This window comes from Pan troglodytes, chromosome 11 (genome assembly GCF_028858775.2).
Source record: "Pan troglodytes isolate AG18354 chromosome 11, NHGRI_mPanTro3-v2.0_pri, whole genome shotgun sequence".
Classification (NCBI taxonomy): Eukaryota; Metazoa; Chordata; class Mammalia; order Primates; family Hominidae; genus Pan; species Pan troglodytes.
Window position 1 is genome coordinate 44144415 of NC_072409.2, and position 21264 is coordinate 44165678.

Genomic DNA, 21264 nt, shown 5'->3' on the forward strand with positions numbered 1-21264 from the left:
CGGCCTCCCTGGTTCAAGCAATTCTCCTGCCTCCGACTCCCAAGTAGCTGGGATTACAGATGTGGACCACCACGCCTGGCTAATTTTCGTATTTTTTGTAGAGATAGGATTTCACCATGTTTGTCAGGCAAGTCTCAAATTCCTGACCTCAGGTGATCCGCCCTCCTCAGCCTCCCAAAGTGCTGGGATTACAGGCGTGAGCCACCATGCCCGGCCTCAGGATTAACCCTTTATCAGTGAAGTATGGTGATTTACATGTTGATAAAGATTTTTTGTAGTCATTTGTCTTTTGATGTTACGGCACACTTTGTCCATGCAAACGTTTTTTGGTATTTGTAGACATTATTTATTAATCCTTTACTGGCTCTGGATTTAGAATTAGAAAGCCTCTCCCTATACCAGGTTAAAGATTATTTCATCCAAGTTTTCTTCCAGCATGTTTCTAATATCTAGCATGTTTCTTCTAGCAATGTGAAAAAATAAAATTTTTTTCACATTGAAATCTCTGACCCATTATAAATTCTCATGTATGATGGGAGGAATGGAATTTTATTATTTTTGAAATGGCTAGTCAATGTCCCATTTATTAAAAGAGTATTTGCCACAGTGATTTGATATTCCACCTTTTGATAGGCATTTTTTAATGCATTCTGCTCTTTTGTTACTTTGACCTATTCATATGCCATTACTATGCTGTTTAAATTATAGAGGTTTTGTCAAGTTTTCAAATCTGGAAGGGCTAGTCCCTCTAAAGCACTTCCTGTGCAGCATTTTTGTTGCAATTCTTTAATTTTCCGTAAGGATTTTAGGATTAACTTGTAGTCCATGTCAATGAAAAAACTCATTAGAATTTTTAATGAGATTGCAAAATTTTGTAAACTATAAGGTTAGTGAGACTGATATCTTCATTATATTGAGATGTTCTCACCAAGAAGAGAGGATGCCTTTCTATTTATTGAAGTCTATTTCTGGTTTCAGTGGTGCTTTATAGTTTTCTACTTGTTGGTTTCGAACATTCTTTATTAAACTTATTCCTAAACATTTTATCTTAATCCAATGTTACCAAAATTGGAGTCACTATTTTTTTTTTTTTTTTAAGATGGAGTTTCTCTCTTGTTGTCCAGGCTGGAGTGCAATGGTGCGATCTCGGCTCACAGCAACCTCCGCCTCCTGGGTTCAAGCGATTCTCCTGCCTCAGCCTCCCGAGTAGCTGGGATTACAGGCGCCCGCCACTGTGTAGTTTCAGTAGAGACAGGGTTTCTCCATGTTGGTCAGGCTGGTCTTGAACTCCTGACCTCAGGTGATCCACCTGCCTCGGCCTCCCAAAGTGCTGGGATTACAGGCGTGAGCCACCATGCCTGGCCTGGAGTCACTAATTTTATATTTCATTTTGTGCTGTTTTTAGGTATTAACAGCCAGGTCTATCATATTCCAGAGTTCAAACAGAGTAACCCGAAAGTTGTTTTGGTGGTATGTTTTTTCTTTTCAAAAGGCCTATAGCTGAATGTTGTGTAGTAGTGTTAAGCATAGTTTTGGTTTTTTTTTAACTTTTTTTTTTTTTTGAGACAGAGTTTCGCTCTGTTGCCCAGGCTGGAGTGCAGGGGTGTGATCTCTACTCACTGCAAGCTCCACCTCCCGGGTTCACGCCATTCTCCTGCCTCAGCCTCTTGAGTAGCTGGGACTACAGGCGCCTGCCACCACGCCCAGCTAATTTTTTGTATTAGAGACGGGGTTTCACCGTGTTAGCCAGGATGGTCTCGATCTTCTGACCTCGTAATCTGCCTGCCTCAGCCTCCCAAAGTGCTGGGATTACAGGCATGAGCCACTGCGCCCGGCCAGGCATAGATTTCTTATTTCCATAAAACACTAATATTCGTTTCTGGTGTGGTTTTCTATTAACCCAATCAAATCATTCTTTTCCCCTTCTTTCATCACCATTTTTATCTAAAAGAGAGGTTTCAGATGTATCTAGCAGAGATATTATTTTAAAAAAAGTTCCATATATATATGTATACACACACACACACACTTTTTTTTTTTTTTTTTTTTTTTGAGATGGTGTCTTGCTCTTGTCGCCCAGGCTGGAATCAATGGCGCAATCTTGGCTCACTGCAACCTCCGCCTCCCGGATTCAAGTGATTCTCCTGCCTCAGCCTCCCGAGTAGCTGGGATTACAGGTGTCTGCTACCACGCCCTGGCTAACTTTTGTATTTTTAGTAGAGATGGGGTTTTGCCATGTTGGCCAGGCTGGTCACGAACTCCCCACCTCAAGGGATCCACTCACCTTGGCCTCCCAAAGTGCTGGGATTACAGGTGTGAGCCACTGCGCCCAGCCTGTTTTTTATTTATATATCATTTATCAGGTCCATTTTGGGTGAATGGCCATAGAAACTTCCATTATGGAAAAACACTTTCAAGTACAAGGTCAATATATATGCTGGAATGGTTATTACTTCTATTTATATTCTCAGTAGAAATTTTTAAACTGCTGGCATGAAATGACCCCATACCACACATATGCATGTGCACGTGCGTGCACGCGCGCGCGCGCACACACACACACACACACCATGCTTCCCTTGTGACTTCAGCTCTGGCCATTGGATAACTCGCTGAGGCAAAATGGCTTCAGTGAAAATGTGTTGATAAGGGCTGTCCCCAGTGGTCTCAGGGCATCCCCACCAAAGCTAACCCAAAGACTGTCTCCAGCTGAGATGCTGGGGTCAGTGACCTCCATCTGTCATTCTTCTTTCGTCTATCCTCCCAAGGCAAATTCTTCCAAACTAAAATCTCTTTCTTTTCATTCTGGTGAAAAACCCCTCTGAGCCAGCAGTGGCTCCAAGCACTGGGGAGACTGACCATGTAGTAAACATTCGGTGCTGAAGGAACAGGGGCAGGGCCATTCTTGGTGTAGGCATTTGTCAGGATCTGGGGCATTTGGGCTCTAGGGATCAGGGAACAGGAGGGACTATAGCTAAGGGGGCAGTGTCTTGGGCTGGATAGAAGGGTGGGTGGCTTCAGAGCCTTAGCTCCTGATTGGAGTTTTAAGGAAGGTTGTGGCTGAAGGGCTGGATCACTGGCACGTAGGCATAGCTAACATGACAAGGATGTGAATAAATGCCCTTCAATCTGGCATCAGGGAAGGTGAGCATGTGGCCAGTGGCTCTAAGAGGTGAGGTTGAAGACCGTACTATCCCCGTCCCATAGGACAGTAGCCTAGAATAAATACGCAGAGTAATTCCTCCATGTCTCCGAAGAGGTTGAATGCCTTGGGGTTCTCCTCAAAGTATCAGTGAATGAGGTACATAGCCAGGTATGCAGCTTTGTAGAGAAGCAGTTTATTAAAACAAAAGACCATAAAATACAAAGGACCACTGTGCAGAAAGTAAAGCATAAACCAACTATCTCATGATCAATGAAGGAAAGCAACTCTTTTTCCTCCATTCCATATCAGGAAAGTGGAACATCTGTTATTGATTTCTGCCATCTTCACACTTATGGAGAAAGGAAAGGAATTCAAGAGAGCACTCTTATGGCAGGCGCTCACGGCTAGATACGAATTTTGGAAGTCCAGAAGGCAGAGTGTTATGGACTAAATTGTGTCCCTCCCCACCCAAATTCATATGTTGAATCCCTAATCCCCAGTGTGACTGTTTTCGCATACAGGACATTTAAAGTTGTAATTAAGGTTAAAACGAGTTCTTTAGGGTGTTGCCCTAATCCAGTATCACTGGTGTCCTTTTAACGAGAGACAGCAGGAAAGTGTGTGTACAAAGAATAAGCTATGTGACACCACAGAGGGAAGGCAGCCATCTGCAGGCCAAGGAGAGAGGCCTTAGTAGAAACCAAACCTGCCAACACCTCATTCTAGGACTTCCAGTTTCCTGAACTGTGAGAAGATAAATATTCTATTGCTTAAGGCACCCAGTCTGGTGTTTTCTTATGTTAGCCCTAGCATATTAATATAGATTTTGGTACTGTGATTGGGATGCTTTGTAACCTAAAATGTGGAAGTGGCTTGGAACTGGGTACTCGGTAGAAAGAAGCTACAAGAGTTCTGAGGCACATGTTAGGAAAAGCCTGGATGACCTTTAAAACACTGTTGGTAGGAATGTAGATGTTAAAAGGTTCTGGGCTGGGTGTGGTGGCTCACACTTTGAGAGGGCAAAGCAGGAGGATCATTTGAGGCCAGGTGTATGAGACCAGCCTAAGCAACACAGCAAAAACCCGTATCTACAAAATGTGTGGTTTTTTTTTTTTTTTTTAAATTTTAAGGTGATTGTGGTGAGTTCTCAGACAGAAATGAGGAATGGGTAATGGGAAACTGGAATCCTTGCAAAGGACTTGCCCAAATTGCGTTCTAGTGTTTTGTGGAGTATAGAAATTGTGAGTGAGGCAGTGCAGAATATTCAGGTGATATTTCTACACAAAGTGATGCAAGTGGAGTCTGTTTTCTCCTTGCTGCTTATAGTAAAATATTAGAGGAGAAAGATAAATTGAAGGAACTGTTAAGCAAAAAAGAACCAGTACTTAAAGATTTGGAAAATTCTCAGCCTGTCCGCATTGCAAAAAATGAGAAAGTATGTTCTTGAAAGAACACTAGGGTGTGGCTGGACAACCATGTGATAAAGAGATTAGTATAGGTCTGAATGGAACCAATTAACCATCTCACCAGAAATGCTGCCAGCTTGAACTGAATAGAGAAAGAGACAGGACAAAAATGAAGGCAGGCTGTTAGACTTCTGGGATTCTACAGGAAGGTACAATAGAGCTATCCAGTTGCAAACGTACGTTAATCAAGAAAAGGGAAGAATGTGATTCTCAAAGGTTCTAATGGGCCCAGAGAGTACAGGTCTAGAGGGCAAGTGTGTCTCCTCCTCAATTTCAGTGGGCCAGGAGCCGCTGCCAAGGGCCAAGGGAGCGACACTGCAGCTCCCGTGAGCCTAAAAAGCAGGGCTGCCAATCCAGTTGGCCCAGAAGGCAGAGCACTGAGCCAAAGGGGATTATTCTCGAGACTTAAAATCTAATGGAAGTTGCCTTGCCAGGTTTGAGACTTGCTTGGGATCCATCATGCTTCATTTCTTTCTCATGTCTCTCCTTTGGAATGGGGAAGTCCAGCCTCTGCTTGTCCCACCATTGTAGAATATTGTGGAAGCAGATAATCTGTCTGGTTTCACAGGATCACACCTGGAGAATTTTGCCTAAGGATGAATTGTACCTAAAGTCTCATTCACACTTGATTTAGATGATATTTAAATGAGATTTTGGATTTAGAGTTGAAATTGAAATGGGTAAAGAATTTTGGGACTGTTGGGATCATGTGAATGTATTTTGAATGTCTGAGGGACCTGAACTTTGGTAGTGGAATGTTATAGACTAAATTGGGTTTCCCAAAAATTCATATGTTGAAGTCCCAACCGTGTAGTGTGACTGTATCTAGAGATAGGGCCTTTAAGAAGGTTATTAAGGTTAAATGAGGCCATGTGGCTGTGGCTCTATCCAAAATGACTGGTGTCCCTAGAAGAGGAGGAAGCCACACCAGGAAAGCATACACACAGAAAAAAGCCCACGTGAGGACGTGGCCAGAAAGCAGCCATCCGCAAGCCAAACAGAGAGGCTTTAGCAGCAGCCAAACCTACCAATACGTTCATCTGGGACTTCCAGCCTCCATATGAAAATATATTTCCATTGTCAAAATCACCCAGCCTGGGGTACTTTGTTATGGAACCCCTAGCAAGCCAAGACAAATTGTGAATATAGAAAGTAAACCAAAAATCAACTATCTCATGATCGATGAAAGAAAGCAACATTTTTTTTTTCCCATTCCATTTCAGGAAACTGAAGCATTTACTAGTGATTTCTGCCAGCTTCACACTCACGGGGAAAGGAAAGGTCAGAAGACCTCTTTGGGTAGGAGCTGATGACCAGACTTGGTCCTCCTGTGTCTATGCAAGTGAGACTTCTGGCTAAAGCCACGCCCACACTCCCTGCAGACATAGGGCTTCTCCCCAGAATGGGTCCGCTGATGTCGGATGAGGGCAGACTTAAAGCCAAAGCCGCGCCCACATTCATCGCAAATGCAGGGCTTCTCTCCTGAGTGTGTCCTTTGGTCAGAGATAAGGTGTGACTTCTGGCCAAGTCCTTGTCCACACACCCTGTCTACATAAAGCTCCTCCTCTGAGTGTGTCCTCTGGTGTCGGGTGAGGAGCGACTTAAAGCCAAATGCACGCCCACACTTGGGGCACAGATAAGGCTTCTCCCCTGTGTGTGTCCTCTGGTGTCTGATGAGGGTGACCTTCTGACCAAAGCCACGCCCACAATCAGGGCACAGGTAGGGCTTCTCCCCTGTGTGTGTCCTCTGGTGTCCAATGAGGGTGACCTTCTGGCTAAAACCCCGCCCACACTGGGGGCACAGGTAAGGCTTCTCCCCTGTGTGTGTCCTCTGGTGCCTGATGAGAGTGACCTTCTGGCGAAAGCTGTGCCCACACTCAGCACAGACATAAGGCTTCTCTCCTGAGTGTGTGACCTGGTGACTAAGGAGGAGTGACTGCTGCCTGAAGCCACGCCCACACTCAAGGCACAGGAAGGGCCTCTCCCCTGTGTGTGAGCTCTGGTGCTGGAGGAGTGATGCCTTCTGGCAAAAGCCTCTCCCACACTGAGGACACACGAAGGGCTTCTCCTCCAAGTGCGTCCTCTGGTGTAGAATGAGGGCTATCTTCTGGCGAAAGCCTCGCCCACACTCCTGACATACAAAGGGCCTCTCCCCAGAGTGAATCCTCTTGTGATTAGTGAGAGAGGATGTATACCTGAAGTGTCGCCCACATTCCCTGCACACATACGGCTTCTCCCCCGAGTGCTTCCTCTGGTGTATGGAGAGGGAGGCCTTCTGGCTAAACCGACGCCCACACTCAGGACACAGGTATGGCTTCTCCCCGGTGTGTGTCCTCTGGTGCTTGATAAGGTCTGATCTCTGGCAAAAGCCTCTCCCGCATTCAGGGCACACATGATGCTTCTGGTGGCTGAACAGGCTTGACTTTTTGCTAAGTCCCAGTCTATAGTTTCCACGTATGACTGCTCCAGATTCTGAAGTGTCTACTCCCTTCAACATTGTGTCTGACCCCCGAAGACTCATCCTTTGGGCCAGGCGAAGGTCTGTTCCTCCTTCTCTGTTCCCTTCTACCCATTCTACTGGGTCACCTTGATGTGGGCTGAAGAATGTCCTAGAAATTCTGCTTGGCCTCTTTCTTAATGAGCTGTCGGGGCCTTCTGTCTCTCCACTTTCTCCTTTTTCACTAGAGCATCTTGGAGCTTCTAGTTGGAAGTCACTTCCTGCAGATGAGCTTGGGAAGATCTGTGTGGGATGGCCACTTAGCGCATATTGTCTGAGGAGCTGCGAGCTAGAAAAGGCCACCAGGTGGAGAAAACTTGGCTGGAATTCTGTTCTAGGCTCTGCTAGAGAGAAAGTCTTGGTCAGAATCACCACAGGTGACCATGGATTGTAATACCTGCCCAGCAGTTTTCTTCAGATGTTCACAACAAAGACCTACCTTCCAACCCACAAGGGCACATTACATGCTCTATTGCAGCACAGAAAACCCACACTACAAACTAGTCCTATCAGCTAAACTAAAAGGTTCAAAAAAGCATCACAGGCAGCTTCAGCTCTATAAATTGCTGCAAGTAGAGTTACACATTTATCTTCCTTTCTTGGGCGCCGCTCCCTTGCTTTTGCTCCAGCTCAAGCCTATTAAACCTTGCCTGAGAAACATTTGTTTGGCCTGCTGTTTATGCAAGAGCCAAGAACTTGGTGTGTGAGCTGCAGTAAGAAACAGACTGATTATGACCTTGAAGGTGCTATAAATAAGATCTTAGCATCTGAAGGGGAGCCATGCTTTGGGCTTCCTTGACTGTGGTGACTCAAGTAAGGGGCACCCACGAATCAGATAAGCTGTAGCAAGAGATCCTGGTTCCCGTGTGGAATAGGCTTTAGGCCAGGAAGCTTCCATATCAGCCTGATGTGAGTTGTCTCCTGAACTGTATGGACACCCTTAAGTCCTCTTGAAGAAGAGGAATCCCTGATGCTGCCCTCCTGGCAAATGAAGGTGCTGTCCTCTAGCCTCTGGGAAGACTGCAGCCAAGTATATTCCCCGAATAGCATTGCACAACACTACGTACACTGTTTTGCTCAATAATCCAGGATTTTAAAAAAATCTGGTGAATTAAGGAGAAGCTCAGCGTTTGAAGTTAATAATAGATGACTTCTTATTAGCATAAAGATGTTTCAGGGATTATACATATTTCAGCTTAAGCATATTCTTATCCATGCACAAAAACTGTTAAAACTATACAAATTGACTTTTTCAAAAAATTTTGTTTCTAGGTTTAAATAGGCTGCCAATTGGAGATAATACTAATTCCCATGATGGTATAAATTAAAGGCTCTGGAAATTGGCAGTGCTTTCAGCTTCCATAAGTTGATACCGTAACTCCTAGGTAATTATGGACTAAGTTCTTTTTTTTTTTTGAGACAGAGTCTCGCTCTGTTGCCCAGGCTGGAGTGCAGTGGCGCGATCTTGGCTGACTGCAACCTCTAGTTCAAGCAATTCTCCTGTCTCAGCCTCCTGAGCAGCTGGGATTACAGGCGTGCACCACCAATGCCCCGCTAAGTTTTGTATTTTTAGTAGAGATCGGGTTTCACCATGTTGGCCAGGCTGGTCTTGAACTCCTGACCTTAGGTGAGAGACGGGGTTTCACCATGTTGGCCAGGCTGGTCTCGAACTCCTGACCTTAGGTGATCCGCCTGCCTCAGCCTCCCAAAGTGCTGGGGTTATAGGCATGAGCCACTGCGCTCGGCAGGACTAAGTTCTTATGAGTCATTATGGGACAACCCTCAATAGAGAAGTCTGCTTTCATCATCTCTGAAATTGTTTGCTGTAGTGAATAAGCAAAGTATTCGGTAAGAGAAAAATAAGGCATTTTCTTATTCATGGCTAGTTTATCTTTTTTAATCTTACTTTTGTTTAAAGACTCCTGCTTTTTAACTCAGATTAGAAATTGAGTCTCCTTGAACAAAATTTTTTTTTTTTTTTTTAAAGGAGTCTCGCACTGTTGCCTAGGCTGGAGTGCAGTGGCACTATCTCAGCCCACTGCAACCTCCACCTCCTGGGTTCAAGCAATTCTCCCACCTCAGCCTCCTGAGTAGCTGGGATTACAGGCGCACCTACCACGCCTGGCTAATTTTTTGTATTTTTAGTAGTGACAGGGTCTCACCATGTTGGCCAGGCTGGTCTCAAACTCCTGACCTCAAGTGATTTGCCTGCCTTGGCCTCCCAAAGTGCTGGGATTACAGGTGTGAGCCACCGCGCCCAGCCCATGGAACAAATTTTTAAGAGCATTGATCAGAAATGCACCTGGCAAGTAGCAACCCATAGCAAGAAACTGAATCAGGGTTTCAAGTGCCCTATCAGAACAGAAGTGAACAATTTAATGGAATTAAACTACTTAACAGAAGACCCTTGGTTCAAGGCAGACGATTATAAATACAATACTGATTTATATGTTATTCTATTTGTTAACTATTTTTAATCACAAAATACGTATTTCTTATTTTTGACCATACTATTCCTAAGAAAAACTCTTTGTATCATTGATTAGAGTCAGTAAGATCATATCTGCAAGAGGGAACTTCAGCAGCTTTAGGGATTGCCATTCACATTCCATCTGGAATACAGAGAAGGTCCTTCATATTAAAATATTCCAGTGGAAAAAGATGTGAGTTTTGCAAGATTACAGCATACAAAATCACCATACACAAATCCATTTTATTTCTAAATACCATCAATAAACAACTGAAAATTGACACTTAAAAATAGCATCAAAATATGAAATACTTAGGGGCAAATCTGACAAGAGATATGTAAGGCCTGTATACCAGAAATGACAAAACAATGCCGACAAAAATGAAAGAAGTCTTATGTAAATGGAGAGCTATACTGTGTTCATGTACTGTAAGACACAGTATTATTTATGTGTAAGTTCTCCACAAATTGATACAGATTCAACTCGATCCCAATCAAAATCTCAGCAGGCATTTTTGTTAAAAACTGACAAGCTGATTCTAAAATTCATATGAAAAAACAAAGAATAACGAAAGGAACTTGCAAAAAAAAAGCAAAGATGGAGGATTTTTTATTTTATTTTATTTTATTTTGAGATAGAGTCTCACTGTTGCCTGGGCTGGAGTGCAATAGTGTGATCTCGGCTCACTGCAACCTCCGCCTCACGAGTTCACGCGATTCTCCTGCCTCAGCCTCCCGAATAGCTGTGATTACAGGTGCGCACCACCACACTTGGCTAGTTTTTTTTGTATTTTTCGTAGAGATGGGGTTTCACTATGTTGGCCAGACTAGTCTCGAACTCCTGACCTTGTGATCCGCCTGCCTCAGCTTCCCAAAGAAGATGGAGGATTTACAGTGAGTTCAAGACCTAATAAAGCTACAGTAATCAAAACTGTGGTATTGGCATAGAGACACTAACAGAGGAGTAGAAAAAATATAGAGTCCAGGTATAGACCTATCACATACGGTCAACTGATCTTCCACAAAGATACATAGGAAATTCAGTTAAAAAAGGGTAGCGTTTTCAATAAATGGTGCTGGAAAAATTGGATATTTGTATGCCCTTCCTCCCCTAAAAAAGTACATAAATTCAGATCTTTTATCAAGTGTATTTACTCAAAATAGGCTTATAGACCTAAATGTAATTAAAAATTGTAAAATTACTAAAAGAAAAAAATGAGAATCTTTTTGACCTTACTTTAGACTAAAATTTCTTAAATACACTACCAAAACTGCAATTCATAAGAGAAAAGATTGAAAACCGGACTTCATCCAAATTAAAAATTTCTCTTTGAAAGGCACTATTAAGATTATAGAAAGTAAACCACAGAAAAAATGTTTGTAAATCATATATCTGATAATGGACTTCTACAGAGAATATGTGAAGAACTCTCAAACTCAGTAATATAAAAATAAGAAACCACATTTTTAAATTGGCAAAAGATGTGAAAACATACTTCACTAAAGAAGATATAAGATAGCAAATAAGCGCATGAAGATACTCAACATCATCAGTCATTAAGAAAATGTTAAAACCACAGTAAGATGCCACTCACTACACAGCTATAAGAATGTCTGAAATTAATAACCAAGCCAAGTTTTGACAAATATGGAACACCTGGAGCTCTCATACACTGCTGTGGGAATGTGAAATGGTGCAGCCACTTTGGAAAGCAGTTTGTGAGTTTCTTCAAAAGTTGAATATATATTGTATCCATCATCATACAACCCAGCCATTCCAGTCCCAGGTATTTACTCAACATAAATGAAAGCATTATATTCACACAAAAACTTGCATGCTTAAAACAGCTTTATTTATATTTGTCAAAAATGAAAACCCAAATACCTTTTAATAGGTCAGTATTAAAATGTGACCTAGACATATAAAGGAATACTCAGCAATAACAATTAATAAACTATTGATACACACATTATAGATAAAATTCAAAATACTTATGCTGAGTGAAGAATCCAATTGTATCCTGTATAATCCAGTTATACAAATTCTAGAAAATGCAGACAAATCTCTAATTATAGAAAGCTGATCAGTGGTTGCCCAGGTACAGGGGAGGACAGGAAGGAGTGGGAGGTAGGATTACAGTAAGGCGAAAGAAAATTTTCAAGGATGACAGACATGCTTGTTACTTTAGCTGTGGCAGTGGTTTCATGCATGTATACATATGCCAAAACTAACCAAATTTCACACCTATATAAGTGTAGATTATACCTTAAAAACATATCTTATACCTTAATTGCTGTATCTTAAGCACATTTTAATCATTATTTTACTTTATTTTTTTTTTGAGACAGAGTCTCACTCTGTAGCTCAGGCTGGAGTACAGTGGTGTGATCTCAGTTCATTGCAACCTTCGCCTCCCAGGTTCAAGCGATTCTCACTCCTCAGCCATCCGAGTAGCTGGTATTTCAGGCATGTACCACCAGGCTCGGCTAATTTGTGTATTTTTAGTAGAGACGGGATTTCGCCATGTTGGCCAGGCTGGTCTCAAACTCCTGGCCTCAAGTGATCCACCCACCTCAGCCTCCCAAAGTCCGGCATTACAGGCGTGAGCCACTGTGCCCACCCCATTTTTATATAATGAAATGCTTTTAAAAAGACAAAAGCACTCAGTTGCTACATAGTGTAATACCAGCTATATAGTTATATTTAAAAGCAAAAAATAAAACAAAAATAAAATGCCAGGAAACCATGAAAATAAACAAGTAAGAAGATAAAGCAGGCAAAAATTTATTTCTATCTCCCAGCATTCATATAAAATTAATTCCAATTAAAGACCTAAATGTTTCCATAATTTATATGGGATTTCTACAAATCAATAACAAAAAGAATAGACCCATTGAAAAGTAGGCAAACACCTTGAATGGTCAAATCACAGATGGGGAAACAGGAAGGGCCAAGCAACATATGAAAAGATGTTCATGCTCACTAGTAAGCAACTTAAAAACCCCTCTGAGATTTCACTTCCAGCTGAATAGATGGATAAAACATGAGATCTCACAATCCCAAATGTTGGTGAGGATGTACAACAAGAATTCTCATAGACTCCTGCTGGGAGCATAAGCTGCCATGCCCACTTCAGAACACAAGTTGGCATAACTTATATAAGTTGAGGCTATGCATGTCTGTGAACCAGCTACTACACACCTAAGTATATATCTTTTTTTTTTTTCTTTGTGAGATGGAGTCTCGCTCTGTCACCTCTAGGCTGGAGTGCAGTGGCGCAATCTCCGTTCACTGCAACGTCCACCTCCCGGATTCAAGCAATTCTCCTGCCTCAGCCTCCCAAGTAGCTAAGATTATAGGCATGTGCCACCACACCCAGCTAATTTTTCTATTTTTAGTAGAGACGGGGTTTCACCATGTTGGCCAGAATGGTCTCGAATTCCTGACCTCGTGACCCACCTGCCTCGGCCTCCCAGAGTGCTGGGATTACAGGTGTGAGCCACTGCACCTGGCCGGTATATATCTTAAGAGAAACTCTTGGACGTGTTCCCAAGGAGGCATACAAGAATACAGAGCAAGATTATTTCATAGCCAAAAAGTTGGAAACAACTTAATAACATTATGTGCAGAGAAGTTTACAGACATGCAAAACAACACCCTATATGAGTGAAGAACCCATCAGATGGAATAAAAGGATAAAGACAGTCATGGAATGCTAACTCAGAAAACAGGCGGAGGAACGGGACACAATCAGGAAAAGTATGGGGCTATTACCTGGTTTTATAACATGCTATCTCTTAGGGTATAGGGCTGCCCCAACCCTACTCATTGTACAGTTTTTCACACCTTGCTGTAATCTTAAATAATCTATGATAAAAGAAACAAAGTTATGAGAATTTACAGGATAGAAATGACGCACAAAAAAGCTACCAGGTTAAGAATAGAAACTGGCTGGGCGTGGTGGCTCACGCCTGTAATCCCAACACTTTGGGAGGCCAAGGCAGATGGATTGCCTGAGCTCAGGAATTCAAGACCAGCCTGACCAATACGGTGAAACCCCATCTCTACTAAAAATACAAAAAAATTTAGCTGTGCATGATGGCTGGCACCTGTAGTCCCAGCTACTCAGGAGGGTGAGGCAGGAGAAATCATTTGAACACAGGAGGCAGAGGTTGCAGTTAGCCGAGATCATGCCATTGCACTCCAGCCTGGGTGACAGAACGAGACTCTGTCTCAAAAAAAACAAACAAACAAAACAAAAAAACAAAACCAGGGGCAGGGACTTAGTCTCAAAGGACAGGTACTGTTTTGAAGATCATGCCAACCACATGAGCCCAAGAATGGAGAAATCCTGAATGTGCTCGAGAAAGGAAGCCAAGTGAGGATTGAGGCTCCCTGATGGAGGAAGGAGATGGAATGCCAGGGGTGCCCTGTCCTGGGGGGAGGCACACAGTGTGGAAGGCAGGCAGTGCCATGCAGCCTTTACCAGTGGCCTAGGAGGCCTGAAGAAGAACTTCCTCCTAGCACCTCAAAGATAGACCCTCCTTCCTTACCTGCTGAGCTCCTCACTGCCCTGCACCCTCGCTTGCCCAGGGCTTCCCACTCACCTGGACAAAGGTCCAGAAGATGTTCGTTCTCCTCTCTCCAAGGTTCGTCGCCTTGCTCCAGCTGTTCGATGAGTTTTGGTTTGGAAAATGCAATTCCTACTCACAGGAAAAAAAAAACCAAGGTGATCTTGAGTTAGTGGCTTAAGAGGCTATCTCAGAACTCAGAGCCAACCCAGGAATGCAATAAACCCAGAAGGTGGTAGGGAGGGGCAGGGGTGGAGTAAACTATGTCTGAATGCTAAGAAAGGATGCATACAGGGAGGGGATCCTAGACCTAAAGGCAATATGTTGATTCTACCCTGTGCTTGAGTCAATAAAAATATTCCTCCTTTTGAAGGAAGATAACCTTAGAGGAGGAGCCCAGCCAGGGTAAACAGGCCTGAAAAATGCAGTGTCAGACACACCACACGCTCACAGCATGTGCACGCGCGCGCGCACACACACACACACACACACAAAACTGCACTATGAAAGCCAGGCATTCTCTGGGGGAATAGGGGAAAAAACTGTTTTTCTGAGTCAGAAGCATGGCAGCTTGCTATGTAAGAGCTTAAAATACCCACAAGCAGAATCTGAAACCTTAAACAGGCCAGCCTTACCCAGGGAGACCAGATGGCTGTAGTTCTCCAGCATCACCTCCCTGTACAGGGTCCTCTGAGCAGAACTCAATAGCTTCCACTCCTTCTGGGTGAAGGCCACAGCCACATCCCAGAAGGCCATCAATGCCTGTAACACAAACACATCCCTGCTCACTCAACAGCCAGCCATGCCCACTAACCAACTTAAGCCACTAACTATAGTCAAGGCAGAAAGAAGCAGTCCTAGAGCACCCAAGTGAGATTTACGGATCCTGCTTTTAACCTGAAACCTGGTTCCATATATTCAAGACTATTAATCCCCTCCATACATTGATGCTGGTTCTATTTCTGGACTCTCTGTTGTACTGATCAAACACACAAGTTTGATTATCGCAGCTACATAGCAGGACTGGAAATCAGGTAAACCAATTCCTCTCACTTTATTCTTCATGTTAAAAGTTGATTTAGCTATTCTAAAATAGCCTGTGCCTGTGCCTTTCTATGCAAATTTTAGAATAATCTTGTCTATATCTCTAAAAGCCTTTGCTGAAATTTTGACAGGATTCCCATTAAACCTGTATATCAATTTGGTGAGAACTTACATCTTTACTATATTGGGTCTTCAAATCCATAAACACAGTATGTCTCTCCATTTGTTTAGACAGTCTATGATTTCTTTCATCAACATTTTGTGATTTTCTGCAAACAGACCCTACACATTTTGTTAGATTTACACCTGAGAATTTCTTCAGCTTTCTTCTTTTTTTAAGTAATTTTAATGGTACTGTATTTTAACTTCAGTGACCATATGTTCATGCTATGACATATGATACAATTGTTTGTCTGTTTTATCTTCTATACGGCAACCTGACTAAACTTTACTTAGCTTTAAAAGCTTTTTTTCCCTTCGTTCCTTGAGATTTTCTACATAGACAATCATGTCCTCTGCAAATAGGAACAGTTTCATTTCTTTGTTAATGATCTGTATGTCTTTTATTTCCTTTTCTTGCCTTATTGCTGTGGTTAGAACTTCCAGCGCTATGTTGAATGAGAGTGGTAAGAACAGATATAACCTTGGTTTGTTCCCAATGGTGGAAGGAATGCATTTAATCTTTCACCATTAAGAATACTGTTCTGGCCAGATGCAGTAGCTCACATCTGTAATCCCAGCACTTTGAGAGGACAAGGCGGGTGGATCATGAGGTCAGGAGTTCAAGACCAGCCTGGCCAAGATGGTAAAACACCATCTCTACCAAAAATACAAAAATTAGCTGGGCGTGGTGGCGAGCATCTGTAGTCCCAGCTACTTGGGAGGCTGAGGCAGAGAATTGCTTGAAGCTGGGAGGTGGAGGTTGCAGTGAGCCGAGATTACACCACTACACTCCAGCCTGGGCAACAGAGCAAAAAACTCCATCTCAAAAAAAAAAAAAAAAAAAGAATACTGTTCCATAGACCAGAATCAGAGTAGATGTTTAAAAATTTTTTTAATTAAAAATAAATTAAATAAAAAATACTGTTCCACAAACAGGATAACTACTACCAGAAAAAAGAAAAACATATTTTTGTGGGGTATGGAGAAATTGGAAACTTGCACATTGCCGATGGGAATGTAAAACAATACAGTTTCTATGAAAAACAGTTTGGCAGTTCCTCAAAAAATTAAACATATAATTAGCATCTGATCCAACAATTCCACTCCTAGGAATATACCCCCAAAAATTGAAAGTAGGGACTCAAACAGATACTTGTACACCAATGTTCATAGCAGTACTGTTCACAACAGCTGGAAACAACTTGAATGTTTATCAACTGAATAAATAAAGAAAATGTGAATGAATAAAAATGAATGAATAAAGAAAATGTGGTATACACATACAATGGAGTATTTTTCAGCCTTAAAAAGGAGGGACCTTTTCTGATGGATGTTTTTAAGAGATAAGCCTTGAAAATATGCCAAGTGACATAAGCCAGTCACAAAAGGACAAATATATGATTCCACTTATGTAAGGTACCTAGAATAGGCAAATTCATACAGACAAAGTAAAACAGAGGTTACCAGGGGCTGGGGGGAGTGGGGATGGGGAGTTATTGTTTAATGGATACACAATTTCTATTTGGGATAATGAAAAAATTCTGGAAAGTGGTGATGGTTGTATAACAATGTGAATGTACTTAATGCCACTGAATTGTAAAAATATATAGTCAATTTTGTGTTATGTATTACCAAAATTTTAAAAAGAATGTTAGCTGCAGATTTTTAGAAGATTCTCCTCTGTTCCTATTGTACTGAGAGTTTGTTTTGTTTACAAATGGTTGTTGAATTCTGCTAAAGTCTTATTGCATTAACTGATAAAATCATGATTTTTCTTCTTTAGCCTATCGATATGACCAACATTACATGACTTAAATTAGAAAAAATATTTTTAACTAAAGAAATTTTTGCTTTATGTTGGTTTATGGCCCAGGATATGTCTATCTTCATCTGTGTTTCTAAAGGCACATGAAAAGAATATGCATTCTGTTCTTATTGGTTGGAATGTCTGCCATTTAAGTTTTATTTCTGTTTGTTCTCTGGGCTTTTTGCCTCTTTGTTTTCTTTACAAATTTCTCATGGGTTACTCAAACTTTTTTATAATTCTGTCTTGATTTGCCTACAGTGTTTCTTAGTGTATTTCACTGTATAGCTTTTTTTTTTGAGACAGAGTCTCATTCTGTCGCCCAGGCTGGAGTGCAATGGCACGATCTCAGCTCACTGCATTCTCTGCCTCCCAAATGCAAGTGATCCTCCTGCCTCAGCGTCTTGAGTAGCCAGGATTGCAGGCTCCTGCCACCAAGCCCAGCTAATTTTTGTATTTTTAGTAGAGACGGGGTTTCGTCATGTTGGCCAGGCTGGTCTTGAACTCCTGACCACAGGTGATCCACCTGCCTCGGCCTCCCAAAGTGCTGAGATTACAGGCGTGAGCCACCATGGCCGGCCATTGTATAGCTTTTTAAGTGGTTGCTCTAGGTGCTACATTACATATATATAGCTTATCATAATTTGCTGGTGTCATCGTTTTACCAGCTTGCTTTTTTGTTGTTTTTATGAGGCAGGATCTCACTCTGACACCTAGGCTGATGTGCAGCAGCATGATCATGGTTCACTATAGCCTCAATCTCCCAGTCTACAGCAATCCTCCCGCCTCAGCCTCCCAAGTTGCTGGGACCACAGGTGTGCATCACCACACCTGGCTAATTTTTTTTATTTTTTTAACAGATGGTGTCTTACTATGTTGCCCAGGCTGGTTTCAAATTCCTGAGCTCCAGCAATCCTCCTGCCTCAGCCTCACAAAGTGCTGGCATTACAGGATAAGCCACCACACCTGGCCATTTTACCAGTTTGAATAATTGTATAGAACTTACCTCCCATTACATCCCCTTACTCTTTCTGTTTAAAAACATAATTTTCCTAAGCATTTCCTCTATATACATTCAAATCCACATCAGACCATACGATAATCTTTGCTTCAGCCATCAACAAGTTTAGGAAATTCATGAAGAATAGCAATGCCTACATTTACCCTGTATGTCCTCCTTACCATGTTCTTCTTTTCTTCCTGATTGTTTCAGGGGACCCTGCTATAAAGAACTACCTGAGACTGGGTAATTTATGAAAAAAAGAGGTTCAAGTGACTCACAGTTCCACAGGCTGTACAGGAAGCATGGATGGGAGGCCTCGGGAAACTTACAATCATGATGGAAGGATGAATGGGAAGCAAGCAAATCTTCACATTGTGGCAGGAGAAAAAGCGAGCAAGAGGGAAGTGCTACATACTTTTAAACTATCAGATCTCATGAGAACTCACGATCACAAAAACAGCATGAGGGAAACCTGACTCTGCACCAGAGCCCCTGTCACAGCTGCCTCTGAGCCTGTTGCCGCCACCTCTGAGAAGATGGCTGTGCTACTCACATATGAGATCCTGGCAAATCTGCCAGGGATGTCTTCACCAATGGCTATGGATTTGGCTTAATAAAGCTTGATTTGAAAACAAAAGAGAAGAATGGATTGGAATTTACAAGCTCAGGCTCAGCCAACACTGAGAACACCAAAGTGACGGGCAGTCTGGAAACCAAGTACAGATGGACTGAATATGGCCTGACATTTACAGAGAAATAGAACACCGACAACACACCAGGCACTGAGGTTACTGTGGAAGATCAGCTTGCACGTGAACTGAAGCTGACCTTCAATTCATCCTTCTCACCTAACACTGGGGGAAAAAATGCTAAAATCAAGACAGGGTACAAGTAGGAGCACATTAACCTGGGCTGAGACATGGATTTTGACATTGCTGGGCCCTCAACCCAGGGTGCTCTGGTGCTGGGTTATGAGGGCTGGCTGGCTAGCTACCAGATGAATTTTGAGAATGCAAAGTCCCGAGTGACCTAGAGCAACAGTGTAGTTAGCTACAAGATTGATGAATTCCAGCTTCACACTAAAGTGAATGATGGGACAGAGTTTGGCAGCTCCATTTACTAGAAGGTGAACAAGAAGTTGGAGACTGCTGTCAATCTTGCCTGGACAGCAGGAAACAGTAACACTAGCTTCGGAATAGCAGCCAAGTATCAGATCGACCCTGATGCCTACTTCTCGGCTAAAATGAACAACTCCAGCCTGAGAGGTTTAGGATACAATCAAACCCTAAAGCCAGGTATCAAACTGACACTGTCAGCTCTCCTGGATGGCAAGAACGTCAATGCTGGTGGCCACAAGCTTGGTTGAGGACTAGAATTTCAAGCATAAATGAACACTGTATTGTTTAATTTTAAACTATTTTTGGCCGGGCACGGTGGCTCATGCCTGTAATCCCAGCACTTTGGGAGGCTGAGGCAGGCGGATCACGAAGTCAGGAGATCGAGACCATCCTGGCTAACACAATGAAACCCTGTCTCTACTAAAAATACAAAAAATTAGCCAGGTGTGGTGGCGGGCGCCTGTAGTCCCAGCTAACCGGGGGCTGAGGCAGGAGAATCACTTGAACCTGGGAGGTGGAGGTTGCAGTGAGCAGAGATTGCACCACTGCACTCCAGCCTGGGTGACAGAGCGAGACTCCATTTCAAAACAAACAAACAAACAATTTTGCAGTATAGCAACCTTCAGAATTTAGTGTATCTTTTAGTGTTGTATGTCTGGGATGAAAGTATTGCTAAATATCATGTTAGACCCCCAAGTTAAAGATGATTCAGCTTTAAGATGTTACCCTTTCAGGGGTACAGAAGAAACCCAATTCCAAAAAAGGTTCTTTCAGTGGTAGACTTGGAGGGAACACGGTGGCCCCTCTGAGATGCCAAGTTTCCTTTTTATCTAGAAATGGCTGTAAGTGGAAGCTGATAATATGTAGATACTTTGTAAATTCATATTGAGTAAATGAATGAAATTGTGATTTCCTGAGAATGGAACTTTGGTTTCCTAACCCTAATTGATGAGAGGCTCATTGCTTGATTGTGTGTACAAACTCACCTGAAAGGGACTTTTTTAGACAGAGCTTCATGACCTGTTCCCACCCCAGTTCATCCTCACCTCTTTTACGCCAAAAGGTCTGCAGGGTGGGTTCACTGTGTCTTTTCTGCCATTTTGGGGTGGAGAGGGTAGATGTGATGAAGCCAATAATTCAGGACTTACTCCTTTTTGTGTTGTGTTTCTTTGCCCTTGCACCAGAGTATGAAATAGCTTCCAGGAGCTCCAGCTGTAAGCTTGGAAGAGTCTGTATGATTGTAATCACATGATGACAACACTCAGAATCTAAACTGGACTTCTGTCATATTCTCACCACTCAATTTGTTTTTTAGCAGTTTAATGGGTACATTTAATGTCTTGCATTTTGTGTGGAATTAATTCCTCCCCTTCAAATGCTGTAGTTAAATCAGTTAAAAAAAACTTGAATAAAATATTGAAACCTCAAAAAGAAAAAAAAACAAAAACCATCAGATCTCGTGAGAACTTACTATCACAAAAATAACATGGGGGAAATCCACTGCCCTGATCCAATCACTTCCCACCAGGACCCTCCCCCAATATTGAGAATTAAAATTCAACCTGAGATTTGAGTGAGGACACACAGCCAAACTGCATCAGACTCCAGTACCACTCCCAAGTATGATGATTCACTAGAAGGACTCATAAACCTCATCATATAGTTAATACACATGGCTATGATTATTATAGTGAAAGGATGCAAAACAAAATCAGTAAAGGGAAATGGTTTGAGAGACAAGTCTGGAGGAAACCAGACACAAAATTCCAAGAATTCTTTCTCAACAGTCACACGACTCTGTAATTCTTCAGTAATAATTTGCGATACGTTAAATGTTGTCTATCAGAGAAATCTATTAGAAACTCAGTGCCCGAAGTCTTAATGGGGCTAGTCAACAGACATCCTCTGCCTAGCACATACTAAAAGCCCAGATCTCATAAAGAAAGCAAGTGTCCAGCATAAACCATATTGTTTATGCACTTT

At 42.4% G+C, this 21264-nt stretch overlaps 1 protein-coding gene and 1 pseudogene across 10 annotated transcripts in view; one reads left to right on the forward strand and one right to left on the reverse strand.

Annotated features, from left to right (window-relative positions):
- Positions 1-3316: 3316 nt before the first annotated feature.
- Positions 3317-21264, reverse strand: part of ZNF169 (zinc finger protein 169) — a 39759-nt gene continuing 21811 nt past the window's right edge. For 3 of the 10 annotated variants that reach the window (XM_054658287.1, XM_054658288.1, XM_520703.7), the window contains 3 exons: positions 14786-14912; positions 14187-14282; positions 3317-7449 (listed from right to left, as the gene is read on the reverse strand). In XM_054658287.1, the coding sequence (XP_054514262.1) occupies positions 5894-7449; positions 14187-14282; positions 14786-14912 (1779 nt within the window). In that variant the 3' untranslated portion in view covers positions 3317-5893. Of the gene's footprint in view, positions 7453-14186; positions 14283-14785; positions 14913-20429; positions 20512-21264 lie in introns of all 10 variants that reach the window. The other 7 variants (XM_054658285.1, XM_054658286.1, XM_009456928.4 and 4 more) reach the window with 3 other exon arrangements.
- Positions 19083-19550, forward strand: LOC104007941 (voltage-dependent anion-selective channel protein 1-like; annotated as a pseudogene).